Below are 24110 nucleotides of genomic sequence, written 5' to 3' on the forward strand. Positions count from 1 at the left end.
GTGTAGCACATATGCAAGCCTGATTGACAATGTTAAGACCTTCCTATTGGCTTTGATTGGTTGTTTCTGACTGAGCTGTGTATTGCTGCGGTCAGTACTGGGATCACTGAGAGACGGCAGAGGAACTTGATTTTTTTCCACAGATTATCTGTCTCATACCATACTGTCATAAGAAAGTTTTATTAAAGAGGAGCTTTCCCTTTCTATGATAAATGCCTGCTCTGTATGAGGGATTGCTGTAAAGTCAGCAACACAACACTAGCAGTTTTCTGCTATCGCTCCATGATTTTCCAGGAGGAGGAAATGTTGCTAGTCAATTACTAGATTCAATCAGTTTTCTTTGCTAGAAACTTATTGTGAATTTGCGCTATGTATAGATCTAAATTGAATGGAAAGTTTATTTCCTGGAAGACCCCTTATGATGGAGACGAACTTTGGATCTGGCGTTCCCTCGCCCGGACGCGGGCCACCGGGCTCCCACTCTGGAGCCAGGCCTGGAGGTGGGGCACGATGGCGAGCGCCTGGTGGCCAGGCTTTTACCCACGGAGCAGGACCGGGCTCAGCCTGAAGAGGAGACGTGGGTCCCCCTTCCAATGGGTTCACCACCTGTCGGAGGGGCCAAAGGGGTCGGGTATTATGGGTGGCAGCCGAGGGAGGGGACCCTGGCGGTCTGATCCTCGGCTGCAGAAGCTGGCTCTTGGGACGTGGAACGTCACCTCTCTGGTGGGGAAGGAACCGGAGCTAGTGTGCGAGGCTGAGAGGTTCCGGCTAGAAATAGTCGGCCTCACCTCGACGTATGGCTCTGGTACTGGAACCAGTCTCCTTGAGAGGGGCTGGACGTACTTCCACTCTGGAGTTGCCCACGGTGAGAGGCGCCGGGCAGGAGTGGGCATACTTGTTGTCCCCCATCTTGGCGCCTGTACATTAGGGTTCACCCCGGTGAACAAGAGGGTAGCCTCCCTCCGCCTACGGGTGGGGGGACGGGTCCTGTTTGTGTTTACGGGCCGAATGACAGTTCAGATTACCCACCCTTCTTGGAGTCTTTAGAGGGGGTACTGGAGAGTGCCCCTCCTGGGGACTCCCTTGCTCTACTGGGGGACTTCAACGCTCACGTGGGCAATGACAGTGAGACCTGGAGGGGCGTGGTTGGGAGGAATGGCCTCCACGATCTGAACTCGAGAGAACTGGTAAGGTCGACTGGTGTTCTGTTGTTGGACTTCTGTGCTCGTCACGGATTGTCCATCACGAACACCATGTTCAAGCATAAGGGTGTCCATATGTGCACTTGGCACCAGGACACCCTAGGTCGCAGTTCGATGATCGACTTTTGTCATCGTTTCATCTGATCTGCGGCCGTATGTCTTGGACACTCGGGTGAAGAGAGGTGCGGAGCTGTCCACTGACCACTACCTGGTGGTGAGTTGGCTCCGGTGGTGGGGGAGGAAGCCGGTCAGACCTGGCAGGCCCAAACGTGTAGTGAGGGTATGCTGGGAACGTCTGGCGGAGTCCCCTGTGAGACGGAGCTTTCACTTCCATCTCCGGCAGAACTTCGAACACGTTCCTGGGGAGGTGGGGGACATTGAGTCTGAGTGGACTCAAGGTTGTTTGTGCCTGTCGCGGCGGCAATGCTCAAACCCGTTGGTGGACAGCTTCGGTGAGGGATGCTGTCAAGCTGAAGAAGGAGTCTTATCAGGCCTTTTTGGCCTGTGAGACTCCAGATGCAGCTGATGGGTACTGGCAGGCAAAGCGGCATGCGGCTCGGGTTGTCGCTGAGGCAAAAACTCGGGTGTGGGAGGAGTTTGGAGAGGCCATGGAGAAAGACTTCCGTATGGCTTTGAGGCAATTCTGGTCCACCATCCGGCATCTCAGGAGGGGGAAGCATGTGCAGCACCAACACTGTTTATAGTGGGGATGGTGTGCTGCTGACCTCAACTCTGGATGTTGTGGGCCGGTGGGCGGAATACTTCGAAGACCTCCTCAATCCCACCAACATGCCTTCTGTTGAGGAAGCTGAGCCTGGGGACTCTGGGTTGGGCTCTCCAATCTCTGGGGACGAGGTCGCCGAGGTGGTCAAAAAGCTCCTCGGTGGCAGGGCCCCGGGGGTGGATGAGATCCGCCCGGAGATCCTTAAGGCTCTGGATGTTGCAGGGTTGTGTTGGGTCACGCGACTCTGCAATATCGCATGGACATCGGGGGCAGTTCCCCTGGATTGGCAGACTGGGGTGGTGGTCCCCCTGTATAAAAAGGGGGACCGGAGGGTGTGCTCCAATTACAGAGGGGTCACACTCTTAAGCCTCCCTGGTAAGGTCTATTCAGGGGTCCTGGAGAGGAGGGTCCGTCGGATAGTCAAACCTCGGATTCAGGAAGAGCAGTGTGGTTTTCGTCCTGGTCGTGGAACACTGGACCAGCTCTACACCCTCAGCAGGGTCCTGGAGGGTTCTGGGAGTTCGCCCAACCAGTCTACATGTGTTTTGTGGACTTGGAGAAGGCGTTCGACCGTGTCCCTCGGGGTGCCCTGTGGGGGGTACTCCGGGAGTATGGGGTACCGGGCCCTTTGATACGGGCTGTCAGGTCCCTGTATGACCGGTGTCAGAGTCTGGTCCGCATTGCCAGCAGTAAGTCAGGCTCATTTCCGGTGAGAGTTGGACTCCGCCAAGGCTGCCCTTTGTCACCGATTCTGTTCATTACTTTCATGGACAGAATTTCTAGGCGCAGCCGAGGTGTTGAGGGGATCCGTTTTGGTGGCCTTAGGATCACATCTCTGATTTTTGCGGATGATGTGGTCCTGTTAGCTTCATCAGAACGTGATCTGCAGCTCTCACTGGAGCGGTTCGCGGCCGGGATGAGGCTCAGTGCCTCCAAATCCGAGGCCATGGTCTTGAGCCGGAAAAGGGTAGAGTGCCTTCTCCGGGTCAGGGGGGTTGTCCTGCCTCAAGTGGAGGAGTTTAAGTATCTGGGGATCTTGTTCACAAATGAGGGAAGAAGGGAGCGGGAGATCGACAGGCGGATTGGGGCAGCGTCTGCCGTGAAGCGGGCGCTGTACCGGTCCGTCGTGGTGAAGAGAGAGCTGAGTCAAAAAGCGAAGCTCTCGATTTATCGGTCGATTTACGTTCCCACCCTCATCTATGGTCATGAGCTTTGGGTCATGACCGAAAGAACGAGATCACGGATACAAGCGGCTGAAATGGGTTTCCTCCACAGGGTGGCTGGGCTCTCCCTTAGAGAGAGAAGCTCGGTCATCCGGGAGGGACTCAGAGTAGAGCCGCTGCTCCTCCACGTCGAGAGGAGCCAGTTGAGGCTCGGGCATCTAGTCAGGATGCCTCCTGGACGCCTCCCTGCTGAGGTGTTCCAGGCATGTCCCACCGGGAGGAGGCCTCGGGGAAGACCGAGGACACACTGGAGGGACTATGTCTCTCAGCTGGCCTGGGAACGCCTTGGGGTTCGACCCGACCCTGGATAAGCGACAGAAAATGAATGGATGGATGGAAAGTTGTAAAAGATATAATTGACTTAACATCTGTTAGTCTTGCATGTTTTATAATTCCTCTGAAAGAGCTAATTTGGGTAAAAGTGCTGAAATGTGTGTTTCAGTGGCCAGGAGAAGATTTATGACATCATCTCAGATACAGTGGCATCAGACTTCCCACTTTGGTTCAGTAAAGTGATGAGTTATGTCACCAGCCCTGTTGTGGTGCTGCCAGCAGTGCTACTGCTATTGTAAGATGCCTCACACACTAACATGACAATAAACAGTCTACATGTGATAATAAAATCATGTCTCATATATGACACACACACACATGCATGCATGTTTTTTCTTACCAGAGAAAGCCTTCATTTCTGGGTGCGTGCGTGTGTTTCTTTAGATATAAAAATATATACATCGCTTACTGCAACATTCTTTTTTCTAAAACACATTTGTATTTTTACCATTTGTGTTTCAGTATGCTGATATATTATCTTCAAGCCATTGCCAGATCCCTAAAATTTACCAACAACCAACTGAGGATTCAGCTCCAGACTGTAAGTTTTAAAATAGTTGCCTTGACAGTTCGCAAAAAAATGTTTTCTGCCTTGTATCAATTATCATCATTATGCAACTTGACAGTGAAAAACAGAATGTTCAGTAATGCTTAATGTGCATAAAACTGACATGACAATGTCATGAACATGAAGGAGTCTTTATGAATGTCTGACTGTTGTCATGAAGTGTAATTCAGTAAATATTGACACTTTTAGTAAAAGTCCATTGAAAGTGCCAACTTTGCATTAAAGTGTCATTATTTACAAAATCACATTCGTGTTACCGAATGTTTTTAAAATTCTTGTTAAGAAGATAATTTTGGTTAAGCAATGACCTTTCATTGTACCTTAATTATGCTTTAGTACCAAGCATGTAACAGTGGCTCTATTCTTTATTTTATTTTTCTGATTGACAAGTTATCCTGAGCTTCTTACTATAGACTTATTTAAAAGCATCGATGAAAAAATGTAAGAAATAGATAATTATTGTAGTTGTTTTGGAATATCTGGTCACGCTTAGAATATTCTTCTTTTCTATTTTGATAAATTGTTTATGACAAGGGCTGCACAGTGGCACAGTTGGTAGAGCTGTTGCCTTGCAGCAAGAAGGTTCTGGGTTCGATTCCCGGTCTTTCTGCATGGAGTCTCCATGTTCTCCCTGTGCATGGTGGGTTTTCTCCAGGTACTCCGGTTTCCTCCCACAGTCCAGAAACATGACTGTCAGGTTAATTGGCTTCTCCAAATTGCCCCTAGGTGTGAGTGTGTGTGTGTGCATGGTTGTGTGTCCTGTGTGTCTCTGTGTTGCCCTGTGGTGACCCCGCCTCTCGCCCGGAATGTTAGCTGGAGAGGCACCAGCAACCCTCCCGACCCCACTGAGGGACAAGGTTGTAAGAAAATGGATGTTTATGACAAGCATAACCACAGTTGAAACCAAAGGTTTACATACACTAAATAATGATGACTGGGGAAGAACACCTGACAAGAGGGATGAGTTTACTATTTGAATCATAATACAAAGCTGAAGTTTGCTTCCGATTGAGCTTCCAATTTCCCAGGTAGCTAAAGGGCATATTTATTTTAATTTATATTAATGTGTTAATTTAAAAATATGTAGAAGTGGAAGTAACTGGCTTTGCAATGGGTATAGCTTCCTTCAACAAGGAAGTAGCCATCGCTGGTGTGCAATAATAATAATAAATAATAATAATTTTAATTTTGGTGCTGAAACCGTGGAATACCTTAGTGGAGGATGAAGCTACTACCAAGCAATCCAACAATAAACCTACTAGATATGCAGTTTGCAATTTCCTTGAAAAAAGTGACACAGAAAGTTATTTTTCATAAATAAACAATTCTTACCATATTTACATTGTTTTCATATGTCAACTAATATGAAACCATATTTATTGTAAACTTTTTTAATCTTTCTTTTACTATCAACCCTGTAGTATGAAACAATTAACTGCGTAGAATTTCTTTTGTTTTGCACTGGGAGTATGGTAATAGTCTTCCAGCCTATCAAGCTATCTAGCTGTAAAATACTACATCAAATCTGATGAATCATGTCTACTAGCAGTTCAGTAGCAAGTCCTGCCAGATACTGTGAAGTAGAGAGCTGTGACTAAAATGCAGCATCGGGTCCCCCACCACTTAAATAAGAAAAGGTGGACTTAGCCAAAGATTTAAAGAAGTCATGCAGTGTGTAGAAGACAAAATGCTGCCTGTAAACATGGTTGACTCACAGTGGGGTGCCATTTGTAAAGTTACACAGTAAAAAATTAAGAGCAATAATTTGGTTTCTTTAACCTGTCATAAAAAAGCATAATTTCACTGACATTTTTTATGGAGCACCATAGAAGCACCATTACACCATTTCTGCGTTATAATTAAAAATTATTGCAGAAATGTATGTTTCTTGTTTTTCCTTTTCCTTACTTATGCGTTTTTGTCAAGAAATGTATACATATTCTTGTGCATTTTCCGTAACCAGGCATTTTCATCAAGAAATGTCATCTTTTTACTTTTCCTTTTGCAAGGAATCTTTAAATGCAAATGAGGGGCGTTGTTGTCAGGCTTTAGCTTCTGCCTTTTGGTTCGTTAGCATCACAGTTTACTTTGCTGCAACAAAGATGGCTTGCAGTTTATCAGTGAGTTTATTAACTTTATTAGAAAATAATGCTATAACACCTGACTTGATTATTTTTTGTGTGGACGCTCAGACAGAATGTCTGTTTCAGTTAGTGGCTCTCATGGATTCAGAGGTTCACCGCTGGGTTTTTCATAGTTTGGACGAAGCAGCCACTTAAGTTAGTTTCTGGTTTAAGCTTTGGGAATCCTCCAGTGGTAGACGATGATGAGGTTCAGGCTCTTCTGTCTGTCATAAGGAAACTGCAATATTCAGAGGGAACTCTATTGAAGAATGAGTTGCTGTTTTTGTTGAGCTGAGAATGACCCTGGAGAACTGCGTGGGAGGCCATCCGTCTGGCACGCTGACATCCACAGATGCACATTCAACACTGCTGCTGTCCAGCCACTGACACCGTTAAGGTGAGCAGTGTGTGAGTATATCTGTCTGGTTTATATTATATTTTATGGTTGGCTGCTTACAGTCATAAAGAAATGGAAAATAGTTGTACTGAACATTAAAATGAAGAAGAAACTTGAAGAAAACTAGGCTGGCATTTTTAATGACTGCATGTCTAATACTTACAAAGTAAGTTATTATTGAGGTTTATGGCTTTATATTTACAGTTATTGTGTAAATGTTTGTTAATGATAACCATGTTTGTGTGCATTTAAAGTAAATATGACTGTGTTCATTTAAATAGTTCTTTGTGGGTGTATAACTTGTCCACATTTGTATACTTGTGTTTTTGGTCTAACATATATGCTTCAACATCTTATTACTCTTCTCAGGGAGCAGAAGAAGGCAACCATGGCTGACATGGTGAATGATGCATTGTGAGCAGCACCAGAACTCCTTATGGAGAGACGGCCGACCTCCACAGAGAAGAGTTCAGCCAAAAACCAGAGGAAAAATTGATTCTGTTGTGCTCAAACATAGCAGCCTCTTTTTTTAAACTCACCACACACATATGTTGTAGGTTGCATGTTAGCAGGGCCACATGGTGATGTGGCCCTGTAAAAAATCTTCTTCCAGCTTAACTTTTATTAAAACACAGAACATCCAGAAATGTGATGAACAGGGCCAGATTTAGGAGGGTGTGGGCCCCTGGTCTTGAGCCAAGGTGCGGGCCCTAACCCTGATTTCCTTCCCTTTGAGTGCTCATGTGTTTTTGCAAAAGCAAATCTGACTTGTTCCTCTGGGGCCCTTACTTTTATTCAAAAAGGTGTTTCCTTTGTTTTAATTTATGCAATTATGCGATTTAGACGTGTTGTTCTCCTTGTATGGATAAACCCAGTTTCAAATTACTCAGTTTGGGCAATTTTATTACCTTCTGAGACCTGTTTCATTTCAGGGCTACGGTGCTTCTCTATCTAGACAAGGGAGACCTATAGGGTCATTTAGAGCAAGCTCTTCTCATGCCAGTTTGAAATGTGATGTTACTCCTAATTCCTGGTTGAAACAAAACCTCTAGTCTTTTCACCAGAGTTCAACCAAAAGTTAACCTGTCTTAAGCCTATTTTATTTCCCTGTCGTGTAAAAATACAAATACAGATCAGTGCAATCATTTTAAATTGACATGAAACCTGGTACACAAAGTGGTTCAGAACTTCTGCATCCTTTTAGATCAAAGCGCAGATTTTAAGAATAAAACACTTATAGAATATACCTGAGCATTTTCAATATAAACACATTCATTCTAAACATTTTCTAATTAATGTTATGATAGTTTTGATTATATTTAACAAACTGATATTATGTTTGGCCTCAGTTAGAGACTCCATATAGTTGTTAATATAAAACTACAAATTAGACTAGTTCAAGTTATGTTAATTTTAACTAAATTGTATTCTGCTAATTAAATTGCAATTATTGTTAGTATTGTGTTGTCATTTTGTTTGTCCTTAAGTTTTAGTGTTTCTCTGAGGGAGGTGACTTGAGATGTCTCCTTGCTGCTGCTCGTTTGAGACATGGTCTGTGTGCCAGAGTTCACTTATGATGTGGTTCCTCCCTGATAACAGACATTCTTTTCTGCAGGGCTAATTAAAGTCCTCTAAGATGTTATCCAAAAGAATCTTGCTCAATCCACTATTTTCACATATTATAAGATTTAACTGTATTAAACACTAACAATATTTATTTTCCTCAACAATATACACACTTTTGTCATAGTAACCTCAAGAATTTAAAACTACTTTCACCCATGATTGTAGCTGACAAGATTTAGGGCAGCCATCTTGGAGCGGTCGACCGCTCTAGTCAGCCTTGTGTTTTGCAGGCTCAATGACGTATCACACATTTAATTGATCATAACACGCATTTGTTACTTAAAACCTCATTCAAACAGCTATCAAAGCTACATTCATAAAGAATTGTATTTTTTAAGTAGTTTTTAACTGTATTGATACATAGTTCAGCATATTTAAATATGCTTAAACAATAGAATAGGGTTAGGGTTAATTCTTTTGGGATATTCTATCCCAATAGAATAGGGATAGAATATCCCTATTCTATTGGGATAGAATATCCCAATAGAATAGGGATATTCTGGTGGCAATGACCAGTAATTTGCTGGTGAATGTTATGACACATAATATAAGTTTTATAATTATTACATTGTTTCATTTCTAATGTAGACTCTTGTGTCAGATAACCTAAGTTAGTGTTATATATATATATATATATATATATATATATATATATATATATATATATATATAAAGATTTACAGAATCTCAGTTATCCTTCATAGCGGCTGAACCCGTATTACACCGAGCACTGTAGCTAATATTAGCTGGTATCTCGCCAGTGGACATAAATGCAGGAAAGTAATATTCTATTCACAAAAAATACACAATATGTCCATCTTACTTGTGAAATGTTGTCTGTGGAGCCTCACATCAATAGTCCATTGATCAGAACAACAATATCCTCAGTGCTGAGGCATCTTCTGCTGTTTTGGTTGAGCAAAGACGACCGCTCCAAGATGGCCGTCATATTTCCTGCACCAGAGCAGCCAATGCGGGGTCTACTCATATTATGTCCAGGCGCGGAGCTATGGGGGGGCTGGGCCCCCATCCAGCCCGGGCCTGGATGGGGGCCCATTGGGGCCCGGGTCTGGAGGTGCCAGGGAAAGAGGAATGGTTTCAAGTCGCTTTAATGTCTGATTATAGACAGAGAAAGTGCGCCCTCGCCTGTTCAGAAAGGTGTATGCAATGTTAAAGTTACTGTCCGTCAATGGAATATATAGTAGTCAGTCCCAGTGACTGTTTGACTCACTCTGAGTTGTTCCGCTAGTGATTATGTCCATAATGGTCTCACTATGGTGTCTTGTACCAAAACTAACCATCAGCCAAACTCCTTTCACACGAGTCAGGATTAATTAGTTCTTCCTTTATTTCCATGGAGTGAAACTGTCAAAACACAAACAACTCGGGATGAGTTCAGAGCAGCTTACAGAAGTGTTTTACATTCAGATACATACATTAGAAGTACAACAACAGATGCAACAGCTGCCTCAGAATGCTATGAGCTTCAATGCTACATAATGGCCTAAGTCCTAAGAAATCTTAGCACCCTGCTAGTTAGCAATGACGTAGCAAATAATCAAATCACCCACAAATATTTCCATAACCATTCCCTTCTCCTCGTCTCACGATCGTCCTGGTCCCACGGAAGGAACACACCAGTTCTTCCTCTTTGCCTTTGTTCTTTGCCTTTGTCTTTATCTTTGTCTTTATCTTCATCTTTGCCTTGGTCTTTGTCTTTGGGGGTCTGAACCCAGCTGTTGAGAGAAGTGCGATTTGAAGCCACATGTTGCGGGGCTAACGGGTTGGTCCCCATGTGCAGAACAGTCTTCGGCTCTGTGGCCCCGGCTCTTCTTCAGCTGCAGAGTTCTTTGTCCATCTCCGTCTTGGCTCCAAGCTGCCTGAAGGATCCAACCAAAGATTCCTCTGTTGCACCCACCTTATAAAGGGTTTATCCACCTTTTGGTGCGTTTGCATTGGCTAGCTTTGTTGCTGTGCCTCTCATTGGCTGACTGCTTGGACAGATGATCTCATATCCATCACCTTGGAGACATTATGACCTGATCTCTGTTCCAATAATCCCCGAGTTGCTCAACAGTTCCTCCTACCTCTGTTGTTTGCCCAACCTTTTCTTAGGAAAGTTGACGTTCAGCAATAAGGCCTTGGTCACCTCTGCTCTCCTATCAGTTCCTCCTTTCCCCTGACCTTTCACCTTTCACCTCCCATCTACCTTCAACACAACATCAGTGACCTTTAATTACAGTTACAACATTTTACACCATTTCAAGTTCAATGTCAAAATCACATTTATAACCTTTTAGTTTCTCTGATTTAACATTCATTTATAATGTTATAACCATAACTTATTATTCTTATTATAATCATAATGTGAGTTATTACAGACATTTCTGAAAAGAAACCAATAATAATCCATTATTCTAATTATCCGATATCATGTTACAGTTACTTTTTTCACCTTTAAGTACTTCCATAAGTGTGAGAGTAAGTGTAAATATTCTTATAATCAAACCAACATCAACTACTGGTTAAACCAATATTAATTATTGGCATAATTATAAGTCATTATTTTAAGTATTTTACTCTGGGTTTTATCCAATTACTCAAAATGTTTAGATTTTATTCTTTAAAAACCTTTAATGCTTTAAAATAAGGAATGGTCTGAACTATTTTTAGCCTGATGCGAGACAGAAACTTCCCCTTTTCTTCAGGAAACCAGCTCTTCCTGTTTCATGACTCTCTTTCTGCCTGACTTTGATTTTTTATGATTAAATAGAAAAAAGTAGAATTAAAGCAAAGTTTGCAGGACACAATAACAACACACACAACCAGATTCATTTTATTACAGTCTGACTCTATTGTTGGGTCTTGATGTCACCTGTGTAATTAATTTTAAGGTAATTTTATTTATTATTACTATTAAACTAAAATCTCCAGCATGGGGAAGTGGGATGAGCTCGACTTTTCTCGACACATACAAAATAAAACACCCACAATTTACAGGACAATGTCTATGATTTAGATCAGGGGTGTCAAACTCCAGTCCTCGAGGGCCGGTGTCCTGCAACTTTTAGAAGTGCCTCTGCTGCACCACACCTGAATAGAATAATTAAGTCATTAGCAAGGCTCTGGAGAACTGAGGAGGTAATTAAGCCATTTGATTCAGGTGTTTTGTACCTGTGGCACATCTAAAAACTGCAGGACAGCGGCCCTTCAGGACTGGAGTTTGACACCCCTGATTTAGATGGTTTGGTAAGATGGGGCGTCTCACATACTGGCACAAATAATCGAATAAAGAGCGAAATCTACATTTATAAAACTGGTGATGGAAAAATGATAGTGGAGGATGAGTTCCTGAGCTTCATCGTTACACAAATGAGAATTTTGTCTCAGGAGGAAATTGTTTTATTAGCCTCAAACAATTTCTCCTCTGAGTGGATTGAGGAGTGAAAGTGGAAATTGTTTGAGTTATGCACAACCTCGATTCGTTGCATCAAACACAAAGGCCCTCAAAAGGATGTTAACAACATAAAGGACCATCTCAGGGTGCTTAACGAGTGCTGAAAACATTCAGAGATTTGTTTCACACTATCTGGATGTACTTCCACCAGTTGGTTTTGGCAACATGGATGCCTCTGCCCTACTCAGTAGGGTGGAGAAGGTGAGCCTGGAGGTGTCTTGCCTAGGGAAGACCTTGGAAACTCAGGCCACTGTAAATGAGAACCTAGCGACAGCTCTGGATCACCGGATGACTGCAGTTGAGAAGTGTGACTCGCCTGGTCAAATGCACCAGACCGGTGTAGTACGAGCACATTGCGAAGAAGCGTCACTGGAGCTGAGGACATTTGCTCACCACTCGCAAGTCCAGCTGTTGGACTTGTGGTAAAGAAAGGGATAGGAAAGCCTCGGAAAGATCAAAACAAAACTGTAAAGCCCAGGAACGAAGAGTGTGCATCACGGAGACAGCGCAAGAAGATGGCAATAACTGGCACCAGCGGGAACAACATCCCAGAGGTCAAAACTAGGATGGTGAGTGTTTTTGCAACACGATTTGCACCTAATCTCGAACCTTACACCTGACGCTCTTATCTGGCTGATAAATTGGGGAAGCCAGTGATATTTCACAAAATCGATTCCACTCAGAAAAGGTTCAGCTCATTCCATGTCACTGCTGTATGTGAAAACGTGATGGACATGTATAAGCCACAGATGTGGCCAGCTGGCAGTTTTGTTTGTCGTTTCTACAAGGCCCTTTGGTCAGGAGAATCCAAAGATAAGTGTACTGGTGGGCATCAGCAACGTTCGGTGCCTACTGTGTCTGATGCTCAGCCGGAGAGCTGTTGAACTCTTGAGTCAATATTATTAAATGAGTATTACTATTGTCTCTTATAATGCGTGAGGATTACCTGTTGGGACTTAGGAATCAGACAACTTGCGCCGTTTAACTGTAAATACTCTCTCTTGGCGAACTGATGTATTGTGTGTTCAAGAGACTTTTCGACTGAAGCAAGACTTGGAAGGAATTAATTTCCTGCATAAAGACTTTTACAGTCTGGGCGAATTTACCACTGATTTGAGTGATGGACTAGTTTATGGTAGAATACCTGGTGGTGTTGCTATCTTATGGCATAAAAGGTATGATCAGCTGATTAAGGTGGTCAGATTAAACGTTGACTGGGTCACTGGAATTGAGTTTAGTGATGGTGATCAGGTCATCATTCTCAATATCTACACACCTTATGAATGTCACAGGACTCAAGATGAATATCGTCATAGGTTGTCTTATGTCTGTCATACAGGAAAATACTTCCACTTGTTTTTTAATTATGGGCGACATCCATCCATCCATCCATTTTCTTCCGCTTATCCGGGGTCGGGTCGCGGGGGCAGCAGCTTCAGAAGGGAGGCCCAGACTTCCCTCTCCCCAGCCACTTCTTCCAGCTCCTCCGGGGGAATCCCAAGGCGTTCCCAGGCCAGCCGAGAGACGTAATCCCTCCAGCGTGTCCTGGGTCTTCCCCGAGGCCTCCTCCCGGTGGGACGTGCCCGGAACACCTCACCAGGGAGGCGTCCAGGAGGCATCCTTACCAGATGCCCGAGCCTCAACTGGCTCCTCTCGACGTGGAGGAGCAGCGGCTCTACTCTGAGTCCCTCCCGGATGACCGAGCTTCTCACCCTATCTCTAAGGGAGAGCCCAGTCACCCTGCGGAGGAAACCCATTTCGGCCGCTTGTACCCGTGATCTCGTTCTTTCGGTCATGACCCAAAGCTCATGACCATAGATGAGGGTGGGAACGTAGATTGACCGGTAAATCGAGAGCTTCGCTTTTTGGCTCAGCTCTCTCTTCACCACAACGGACCGGTACAGCACCCGCTTCACGGCAGACGCTGCCCCAATCCGCCTGTCGATCTCCCGCTCCCTTCTTCCCTCATTCGTGAACAAGATCCCCAGATACTTAAACTCCTCCACTTGAGGCAGGACGACCCCCCTGACCCGGAGAAGGCACTCTACCCTTTTCCGGCTCAAGACCATGGCCTCGGATTTGGAGGCACTGAGCCTCATCCCGGCCGCTTCACACTCGGCTGCGAACCGCTCCAGTGAGAGCTGCAGATCACGTTCCGATGAAGCCAACAGGACCACATCATCCGCAAAAAGCAGAGATGCGATCCTAAGGCCACCAAAACGGATCCCCTCAACACCTCGGCTGCGCCTAGAGATTCTGTCCATAAAAGTAATGAACAGAATCGGTGACAAAGGGCAGCCTTGGCGGAGTCCAACTCTCACCGGAAACGAGCCCGACTTACTGCCGGCAATGCGGACCAGACTCTGACACCGGTCATACAGGGACCTGACAGCCCGTATCAAAGGGCCCGGTACCCCATACTCCCGGAGTACCCCCCACAGGGCACCCCGAGGGACACGGTCGAACGCCTTCTCCAAGTCCACAAAACACATGTAGACTGGTTGGGCGAACTCCCAGAACCCTCCAGGACCCCGCTGAGGGTGTAGAGCTGGTCCAGTGTTCCACGACCAGGACGAAAACCACACTGCTCTTCCTGAATCCGAGGTTCAACTATCCGATGGACCCTCCTCTCCAGGACCCCTGAATAGACCTTACCAGGGAGGCTTAAGAGTGTGATCCCCCTGTAATTGGAGCACACCCTCCGGTCCCCCTTTTTAAACAGGGGGACCACCACCCCAGTCTGCCAGTCCAGGGGAACTGCCCCCGATGTCCATGCGATATTGCAGAGTCGCGTTAGCCAACACAACCCCGCAACATCCAGAGCCTTAAGGAACTCCGGGCGGATCTCATCCACCCCCGGGGCCCTGCCACCGAGGAGCTTTTTGACCACCTCGGCAACCTCGTCCCCAGAGATTGGAGAGCCCAGCCCAGAGTCCCCAGGCTCAGCTTCCTCAACAGAAGGCATGTTGGTGGGATTGAGGAGGTCTTCGAAGTATTCCGCCCACCGGCCCACAACGTCCCGAGTTGAGGTCAGCAGCGCACCATCCCCACTATAAACAGTGTTGGTGCTGCACTGCTTCCCCCTCCTGAGACGCCGGATGGTGGACCAGAATCGCCTCGAAGCCGTACGGAAGTCTGTCTCCATGGCCTCTCCAAACTCCTCCCACGCCCGAGTTTTTGCCTCAGCGACAACCCGAGCCGCATGCCGTTTCGCCCGCCGGTACCTATCAGCTGCTTCTGGAGTCCCACAGGCCAAAAAGGCCCGGTAGGACTCCTTCTTCAGCTTAACAGCACCCCTCACCGAAGGTGTCCACCAACGGGTTCGAGGGTTGCCGCCGTGACAGGCACCAACAACCTTGCGGCCGCAGCTCCGATAGGCCGCCTCGGCAATGGAGGTACGGAACATGGTCCACTCAGACTCAATGTCCCCCATCTCCCCCGGAACGTGTTCGAAGTTCTGCCGGAGATGAGAGTTGAAGCTCCGTCTCACAGGGGACTCCGCCAGACGTTCCCAGCAGACCCTCACTACACGTTTGGGCCTGCCAGGTCTGACCGGCTTCCTCCCCCACCACCGGAGCCAATTCGTCACCAGGTAGTGGTCAGTGGACAGCTCCGCACCTCTCTTCACCCGAGTGTCCAAGACATACGGCCGCAAATCCGATGAGACGATGACAAAGTCAATCATCGAACTGCGGCCTAGGGTGTCCTGGTGCCAAGTGCACATATGGACGCCCTTATGCCTGAACATGGTGTTCGTGATGGACAATCCGTGACGAGCACAGAAGTCCAACAACAGAACACCGCTTGGGTTCAGATCGGGGGGGCCGTTCCTCCCAACCACGCTCCTCCAGGTCTCACCATCATTGCCCACGTGAGCGTTGAAGTCTCCCAGCAGAACAAGGGAGTCCCCAGGAGGGGCACTCTCCAGTACCCCCTCTAAGGACTCCAAGAAGGGTGGGTAATCTGAACTGCCGTTCGGCCCGTAAGCACAAACAACAGTCAGAACCCGTCCCCCCACCCGTAGGCGGAGGGAGGCTACCCTCTCGTTCACCGGGGTGAACCCCAACGTACAGGCGCCCAAATGAGGGGCAACAAGTATGCCCACTCCAGCCCGGCGCCTCTCACCGTGGGCAACTCCAGAGTGGAAGTACGTCCAGCCCCTCTCAAGGAGACTGGTTCCAGAACCAGAGCCATGCGTCGAGGTGAGGCCGACTATTTCTAGCCGGAACCTCTCAGCCTCGCACACTAGCTCCGGCTCCTTCCCCACCAGAGAGGTGACGTTCCACGTCCCAAGAGCCAGCTTCTGCAGCCGAGGATCAGACCGCCAGGGTCCCCTCCCTTGGCTGCCGCCCATAGCACAATGCACCCGACCCCTTTGGCCCCTCGGACAGGTGGTGAGCCCATCGGAAGGGGGACCCACGTCTCCTCTTCGGGCTGAGCCCGGCCGGGCTCCGTGGGTAAAAGCCCGGCCACCAGGCGCTCGCCATCCTGCCCCACCTCCAGGCCTGGCTCCAGAGTGGGGCCCCGGTGACCCGCGTCCGGGCGAGGGAAAACGCAGTCCAAAGTTCGTATTCATCATAGGGGTCTTCGAATGAATGCAGATATTTCTGTTAAAAGTTCAATATTTGCTAATCACATGATGCAATTCTGCCTTGATAATAGTCTGGTTCTATCCAGTAAGGTGTTTCTACCCAAGGACAGCTTCACATATGTTAGTGAAGCATGGGGTACAACCTCATGGCTGTTTTTTTTATTAAATGTGCCATCAGGGCTATTGGCACATATGTTCCCTGCTGAAAGGTGAAGGTCTCTGGACATCCTGAAGATGTGAACCCACTGGAAGTCCAGGAAGCTGGACACTGAGACAGAGTACTGCAGGAAGAACACAGGGGACGGTCTGCTGTGCCAGTTTACCAACATCTGAAAACATATGCAATATAAATATTAATGTGCAATTCAAATATGCCATACATCTGACAAAAATTTAAAAAAACAAAAAACAATACCCTGGCTGAAATCGGTGCCTTTATTTGGTGTATTACAAGTTTCACAGTACAGTTATATTTAATAAATTAGAATGGGTTCTGAAGAGTTGAATGTTTTGAAAACAATGTTTAAGTAGGTATTAAACATTTTTTGCTACTGATATAATATTCTAATGCTGTTTTCATTAGCTGTAACCAAAAAAGTCACAATACTAATAAAAGCTTTGAAACATTATTCTGTGTAATTAATCATTGCTTTGTGACCTGAGTCACTGAAACATATTGACTTTTCATTAATATTCTATCTGATTAAATATTAGAAACATCAGTGTTAGCTTACTGTGCAACATTTGGGCAACTGGAGGACTATCAAAGATTCAATTGGAAGTCGATTTCACAGCCTGGTTTGTCAAAAATGAAAAATCTGACGGTGAACCTCAGAGTCCATGAGAGCCGCTAACTGAAACATGTTCTGAGTGTCTGCATGAAAAATAATCAAATCAGGAGTCCAGCTCACAGATAAACTCCTAGCAGAAAAGTAAACTGTGATGCTAACCAACCAATAGGCAGAAGCTGAAGCCTGAAGACAACACCCCTCATTTGCATTTAAACAAATGAGGCGAATTTGTTTAAATGTGCCTCATTTACTTTTCCTATTTGCACAAGGAAAAGTGAAAAGTGGAGACAAGACAAAAGAACCAACACTTGGATAAGGAAAGAACAAAACAAAATATATACATTTCTTGATGAAAATGCATGTTTAACCCTCTGAAGAATAAGTGGGTCCTTTTGGACCTCAAAAACATGTTATTGACGTCATGCAATTCAAATTTTTTATTTACCTTTTACACATTTTAAGATATGGCATGTTTTGTATTACTACCCCATTCTTCCATAAGTGGGTCCAAAATGACCCACATTCATTTCCTGAGGCATTTAATGGGAACCTTAGTTTCTTACAAACTGTGACTGTCAGGAACACATTCTTTGTGAACCACACACACCAAGTGTCACCCCTGAATAATAATATTTTACAAAGCAAGTACTCTTACATGTAAGTATCTTTATTTTTTTACCTCCCAAATGCGTGTGCGTGTGTCAATCAGGGCTGAAAGTAGTTTTATATTCTTGGGGGTACTATGACACAAAAGTATATAAGTATATATACCTTTGTGTATATATATGTGTATATATATATATATATATGTGTGTGTGTGTGTGTTTTAGATTGTTCTTAAAAAACTAATCAGTCACGGCTGCGCAATGAACCCATTGATTTTTTACAGCAGACAGCCGCTCCCCTCTCTTGCAGGTACTGCGTACCCCCTCTAAATCTTTTAGGGGTACGCAGTACCCGACCGTACCCACCTACTTTCACCTCTGGTGTCAATCATGAGTACGACGACAGTGTTATTGTCACAAATCAACCTATTAGCTTTCTTCAAAGTTAGTTAACACCAATTATCTAACCAACTAGCTTAACATTACCACCTATACTTTATTGTGCATGTGTATTATTTGTGTATGTGTGTCTGTGTGTGTCTGACACTGAATGAGAAAACTAAGAGAATGTGTTGAATAACATGCAAAACCTGTTGATCAATGTGTTCAAGGTTTTTTTTTTTCATCTCAAACAAAATAAAAATTCATAGCTATATATATAAATGAGCTGAAAAAGAATAGAGTGCCTTCTCTGGGTCGGGGGGATGTCCTGCCCCATGTAGAGCTGGAGATCAACGGGCGGATTAGCACAACCTCTGCAGTGAAGCGGGCGCTGTACCAATCTGTCATGGTGAAGAGAGAGCTGAGCCAAAAAGAGAAGCTCTTGATTTACCAGTTGATCTAAGTTCCTATCCTCATCTATGGTCATGAGCTTTGGGTCATGTTTGAAAGAATGAGATCACGGATACAAGCGGCAGAAATTAGTTTTCCCCGTAGGGTCTCTGGGCTCTCCCTTAGAGATAGGATGAGAAGCTGAGATATCCAGGAGGGACTCAGAGTAGAGCCGCTGCTCCTCCACGTCGAAAGGAGCAAGTTGAGGCTCGGGCATCTGGTCAGGATGCCTCCTGGACGCCTCCCTGGTGGGGTGTTCCGGGCACGTCCCACCGGGAGGAGGCCTCGGGGAAGACCCAGGACACGCTGGAGGGACTATGTGTCATTGCTATTTTAAAACCCAATGCCTTGGGATTTCCCGGATGGATGGCTGCACATACACGCCGCGTGATACAAATACAATAGAATTCAGACAGTAATGTTAGCTATGTTGGTTAGCTAGTTTCAACAAACATGCTCTTTCTACACACCGGATTATATGGCGCATAGAGTAGACGCTTCAGTTTGGGTTGCCAATTTGTTCCGTACTCTATTATTACACATCCTGTAAGGGTACTCAGAGGGGACCCGGAAATTCAACCACACACAGGAGTAAAAAAGGAAAACAAAGTTTATTTTTTCAGATACTGGTTTCAGCTAAGGGAGAGGTCATCAAACACAGCACTGAGGAGAGAGGGGAGAAGACTGGTGAAGCACGGACAAAGGAGGGGTATCTTAGAAATGTTCAGCTTAACTGACCTGTAGAGCAGTGGACGGGTGGAGCAGAGGAACAGAGGGTCTGATGACAGGGAGATGCAGGAAACCAGAGGAACAGGCTTCTGTGGAGGCAAGGAAGATCTCCACGGGGAGATCCGAGATGCAGCACCCAGAGACTTTGTCGAAAAACAGGCAGAGGTCATACACAGGAGGACAGAGAGCAGACTTAGCTTAGAGGGGCAGGCAGTAATCGGTGGTCGTGAGGCAGAGCTTGGGTCAGGGTCCAGAAATCCAGAATAGAATGGATCCGTGAAGGGCTTGGCAGGAGGGGTAAATCCGTGGTCAGAAGGAGGGGTCGAAGAAACACAGAAGGCTTGGCAGGAAACGCTGGATCTCTACTGGCTCGTGGCTGTCGATAATCTGGCAGGGAAGCAGAGGCTGAGGGGTGTTTAAGTAGGGCAAGGCCCAGGTGGAACAGGTAAGCAATCAGGCGTGGCAGGTGAACTGAATGAGTGCTTAACACAGCATGGACAGGACATGAATCATAACAGTACCCCCTCCTCAAGGTCCGGCTCCAGAAGGACCACCAGGCTGGTCAGGGTTGGACCGATGAAACTCCCTGATAAGGGACTTGTCCAAAACATGCCGGGCCGGCACCCAGGAGCGCTCCTCAGGCCCGTATCCCTCCCAGTCCACCAAGTAATGGATGGACCGGCCCAACGTCTGGACCGAAGGAGACGACGTACAGTGTGAGCGGGGCCCCCATCAATCATCCGGGCGGGAGGAGGGGTCTGGAGGAGGGTACCAACTGTGAAGTGAAGACAGGTTTGACACGGGACACATGAAAGGTGGGACAAACCCTGAGAGTCCTGGGGAGGCGGAGCCGAACAGCCACTGGGTTGATCACTTTGGAAATCGGGAAGGGTCCTATGAAACGAGGGCTAGCTTGCGGTTTTCAATCCGCAAGGGGAGGTCCTTGGTGGATAGCCAGACTCTTTGTCCTGTGAGGTAGGTGGGTGCTGGGGTTCTGCGACGATTGGCAAATCTGCAACATAAAGCGGAGGTTTTCAGGAGAGCCCTGCGGGCCTGACGCCATACCTGCTGGCACTTCAAGGCTGAGGCATGGGCAGATGGGACTCTAGTGGGCTTTCTTGAAGAGACAACACAGGAGGTTGGTAACCGTAAACCGTGTAAAAGGGGACAGCCCTGTAGAAGTAGAAGGGAGAGAGTTGAGTGCATACTCCACCCATGGTAGGTTCTGTGACCAAGAGGAGGGATCATGTTCACATAGCATCCGAAGCTTGGTCTCCACTTCTTGGTTGATCCTCTCCGTTTGTCCGTCAGTTTGAGGGTGGAACCCTGATGAGAGACTCACTGTGATACCCAGGAGACCACAGAATTCCTTCCAGAATCTAGAGACAAACTGGGGTCCCCTGTCAGAAACAATGTCAGAGGGCAGCCCATGCAGGCGAAACACCTCACGGGCCAGAATCCCTCCCAGCTCCTTGGAGGAAGGCAGTTTGCGAAGAGGAATCAGGTGGGACATCTTGGAGAAGCGATCAACGACTGTGAGAAGGACAGAGTGGTTATTGGAAGAGGGTAGACCAGTCACAAAATCCATGGATATGTGGGACCATGGGCGGTGTGGAACAGGGAGGGGTCGCAGAAGCCCAGAGGGTGGCCGACGGGATGGTTTAGCCTGACAGCAAACTCTGCAAGCCTTGATGAACTCAGTAACATCTTGTAGCATACTTTCCCACCAGAAACAACTTCTGATCACAGATAGGGTCTTAGTGACTCCTGGATGACAGAAAAGTCTAGACTCATGACAAAATGACAGTACCTCAGGTATTAGCTGCTCTGGAACAAAGAGTCGATCTTTAGGACAGTTCACAGGGATGGGGCTTAGATGATGGGCTTCTCTTATTTTCTGCTCCAGCTCTAGCTTGGAAACTGCTAGATGCACTGACGTGGGGAGCACATAGTCCACCTGCTTTACCTCTTGACCCTCCTCCATAGTCTCATGAAGCCTGGAGAGTGCGTCTGGTTTAGCGTTCTTACTCCCCGGTCTGTAAGACAGTGAAAAATTAAAGCGACAGAAGTACAAGGCCCACCTGGCTTGCCTGGGGTTGAGTCTCCTTGCTGACTTGAGGTACTGCAGATTTTTGTGATCAGTCCAAACCATGAAAGGTTCCTTAGCTCCCTCAAGCCAGTGCCTCCACTCCTCAAGTGCCAGTTTAACTGCCAGTAGTTCACGGTCACCAACATCATAGTTGGTCTCTGCAGAAGACAGTTTTCTGGAAAAGAAGGCACATGGGTGAGTCTTGCCATCAGTGCACCTCTGACTGAGTATGGCTCCCACCCCGGAGGCAGAAGCATCCACTTCAACAATGAATTGGCGGGACGGGTCCGGTGTGCGGAGGACAGGAGCTGAGGTGAAAGCCCTCTTAAGGTGCTCGAATGACTCAGCAGCAGCCTTATCCCAAACAAACTTGCACTTGGATGAGGTAAGTGCATGAAGTGGAGAGGCTACAGAGCTGAAATTGCGGATGAACCGGCGATAAAAGTTTGCAAACCCCAGAAATCTTTGAAGTTGCTTGCGGTCCTGTGGGTGGGGCCAATTCTTGATGGCATCCGTCTTGCTGGGGTCCATGGAAATCCTGTTAGGAGAGATGACGAAACCCAAGAATGAAGTTGACTGTTTGTGGAACTCACACTTTTCTGCCTTGACAAACAGGTTATTCTGCAGCAAGCGGAGAATGACAGAACGGACATGAGCTTGATGGGCTGTGAGATCCTTAGAAAAAATCAAAATGTCATCCAGATAGACATATACAAAACGACCAACCATGTCCCTGAGGACATCATTGACAAGTGCCTGGAACACAGCAGGAGCATTGGACAGGCCAAAGGGCATTACAAGGTATTCATAATGACCGGTTGGGGTGTTAAAGGCTGTCTTCCACTCATCCCCCTCTTTTATCCGGACCAGATGGTAGGCATTTCTAAGATCTAACTTAGTAAAACAGTGGATCCCTGGATCAGATCGAAGGCAGTGTTCATTAGAGGAAGTGGGTAACGGTTTTTGACTGTGATGTCATTCAATCCTCTGTAGTCAATACAGGGTCTTAAGGAACCATCCTTTTTGCCCACAAAGAAGAATCCTGCACCAGCTGGGGAGGAAGAAGGACGGATGATGCCTGCCTTGAGTGAGTCACTGACATAATCCCTCATGGCCTTATCCTCTGGGCCAGAGAGGGGGAAAAGACGACCTCTGGGAGGAAAGGTGCCAGGGAGCAAATCAATAGCACAATCATAGGGCCGATGGGGTGGAAGGGCAGTGGCTCGATGCTTGTTAAAGACCTCCCTAAGGTCATGGTAAACAGCAGGTACTTTGGATAGGTCGGGGTAGGTCTCCTGTCCTGAGATAGGGACAGTACATGGGGCCGAAGCCGCTAAGAGGCAGGTGGAATGGCAAGATGGTGACCAGCCCAACACCTCGCCCCTAACCCAGTCAATGTGGGGGTTGTGTTTTCTCAACCAAGTGGCCCCCAAAATGACAGGGAGACCAGGGGAATTTATTATCAGGAAGGAAATGACTTCATGGTGATTCCCGGAAATACTAAACTTAATGGGGCCCGTTTCGTGGGTGACCTGGTGAAGTACATGGCCGTCAATAGCCAAAACTTCAAGATGCTTAGAGGTGGGTAGGAGTTGGATACCAAGAGATTCGGCAAGGCCACGGTCCATGAACTCAGTGTCTGCTCCTGAATCAATAAAGACAGATAGGTGTTTGGTAAGGCAGTCAGTTTGGAGAAAGGCCTGAACAGAGAAAGGAGAGGATTTAAATCTCTTTTGACTCAGCAGGAGCCTCTTACCTCCTACTGAGCCTGGCCTTTTGCTGGACACAGACGAAGTAGGTGACCCTCTCCACCACAATAGAAACAAAGGCCTCTCTTAAGTCTCCGCTCTCTCTCTTGTGGGGATAAGCGTGATCGACCTATCTGCATAGGCTCCTCCGCCAGAGAGGTGGGAGATGAGCTCAAAGGTGGGGATGAGACAGATTGCTGTGGCCTGGGAACACGTTCAACTTGGTAAGTACGACTGAAAGAACCCCTCTCCAACCTTCTCTCATGAAGCCTCATGTCGATCCTTGCGGCCAGAGTCTCCAGTTCCTCCAAATCCTTGGGAGCATCCCGTGTAGACAGTTCATCCTTTACCTCCTCACTGAGACCCTGGTAGAAAGCGTCACATAGTGCCTCATCGTTCCAGTCACTTCCTGAAGAAAGAGCATGAAAGTCAATTATGTACTCTGTGACTCGCCTCCTGCCTTGTTTGAGTTTGAGCAAACCACGTGCAGCCTCCCTCTCAGGCAGAACAGGATCGAAGACTCTGATTAGCTCCTTAGAAAAGTCCTTGAACTGATAACAAATGAGGGAGTCCTTCTGCCACTCAGCAGTACCCCATAACTTGGCCTTCCCCGAGAGGAGAGAAATAGCATAGGCTACTTTAGCACGTTCAGTTGGGAAAGATGATGGTTGCAGTTCAAAAACAATCTCACATTGAGTAATGAAAGGACGACATTGACTCTGCTCACCCTTGAAAACCTCCGGAGGCGACAGACGGGGCTCATAAATGGGCGAGACCTGGTAGCCAGACTTAGAAGCCTTGGGGCTAGGAGAAGTGCTCTTTGGGGGAGGAGAGGAGGACATCTTATCAAGCATAGACATCATTTCTTGCATGTTAGCTTCCAGGCGGTTAATAGCGCCTTCAACACTGGAACGCCACTCCTGTGTGGGTGACGGGTCCATAGTGGCCAGATTATACTGTAAGGGTACTCAGAGGGGACCCGGAAATTCAACCACACACAGGAGTAAAAAAGGAAAACAAAGTTTATTTTTTCAGATACTGGTTTCAGCTAAGGGAGAGGTCATCAAACACAG

At 46.8% G+C, this 24110-nt stretch overlaps 1 protein-coding gene and 1 long non-coding RNA gene across 9 annotated transcripts in view; one reads left to right on the forward strand and one right to left on the reverse strand.

Annotated features, from left to right (window-relative positions):
• tmc3 (transmembrane channel like 3) overlaps positions 1 to 24110 on the forward strand; it is a 115957-nt gene that overhangs the window by 84454 nt on the left and 7393 nt on the right. For all 7 annotated transcript variants that reach the window (XM_008405082.3, XM_017304092.2, XM_008405081.3 and 4 more), the window contains 2 exons: positions 3592 to 3717; positions 3945 to 4023. In XM_008405082.3, coding sequence (XP_008403304.1) covers positions 3592 to 3717; positions 3945 to 4023 — 205 coding nt within the window. The remainder of the gene's footprint in view (positions 1 to 3591; positions 3718 to 3944; positions 4024 to 24110) is intronic.
• Positions 9288 to 24110, reverse strand: part of LOC108166197 (uncharacterized) — a 32802-nt gene continuing 17979 nt past the window's right edge. The window contains exon 7 of one of the 2 annotated variants that reach the window (XR_014086801.1): positions 9288 to 10076. This is a non-coding gene — a long non-coding RNA (uncharacterized LOC108166197). Of the gene's footprint in view, positions 10077 to 16489; positions 16574 to 24110 lie in introns of those variants that run through there. The other variant, XR_014086800.1, reaches the window with a different exon arrangement.

The sequence above is a fragment of the Poecilia reticulata genome, chromosome 3, assembly GCF_904066995.2.
Source record: "Poecilia reticulata chromosome 3, P_reticulata-male-v2, whole genome shotgun sequence".
NCBI classification, from domain to species: domain Eukaryota; kingdom Metazoa; phylum Chordata; class Actinopteri; order Cyprinodontiformes; family Poeciliidae; genus Poecilia; species Poecilia reticulata.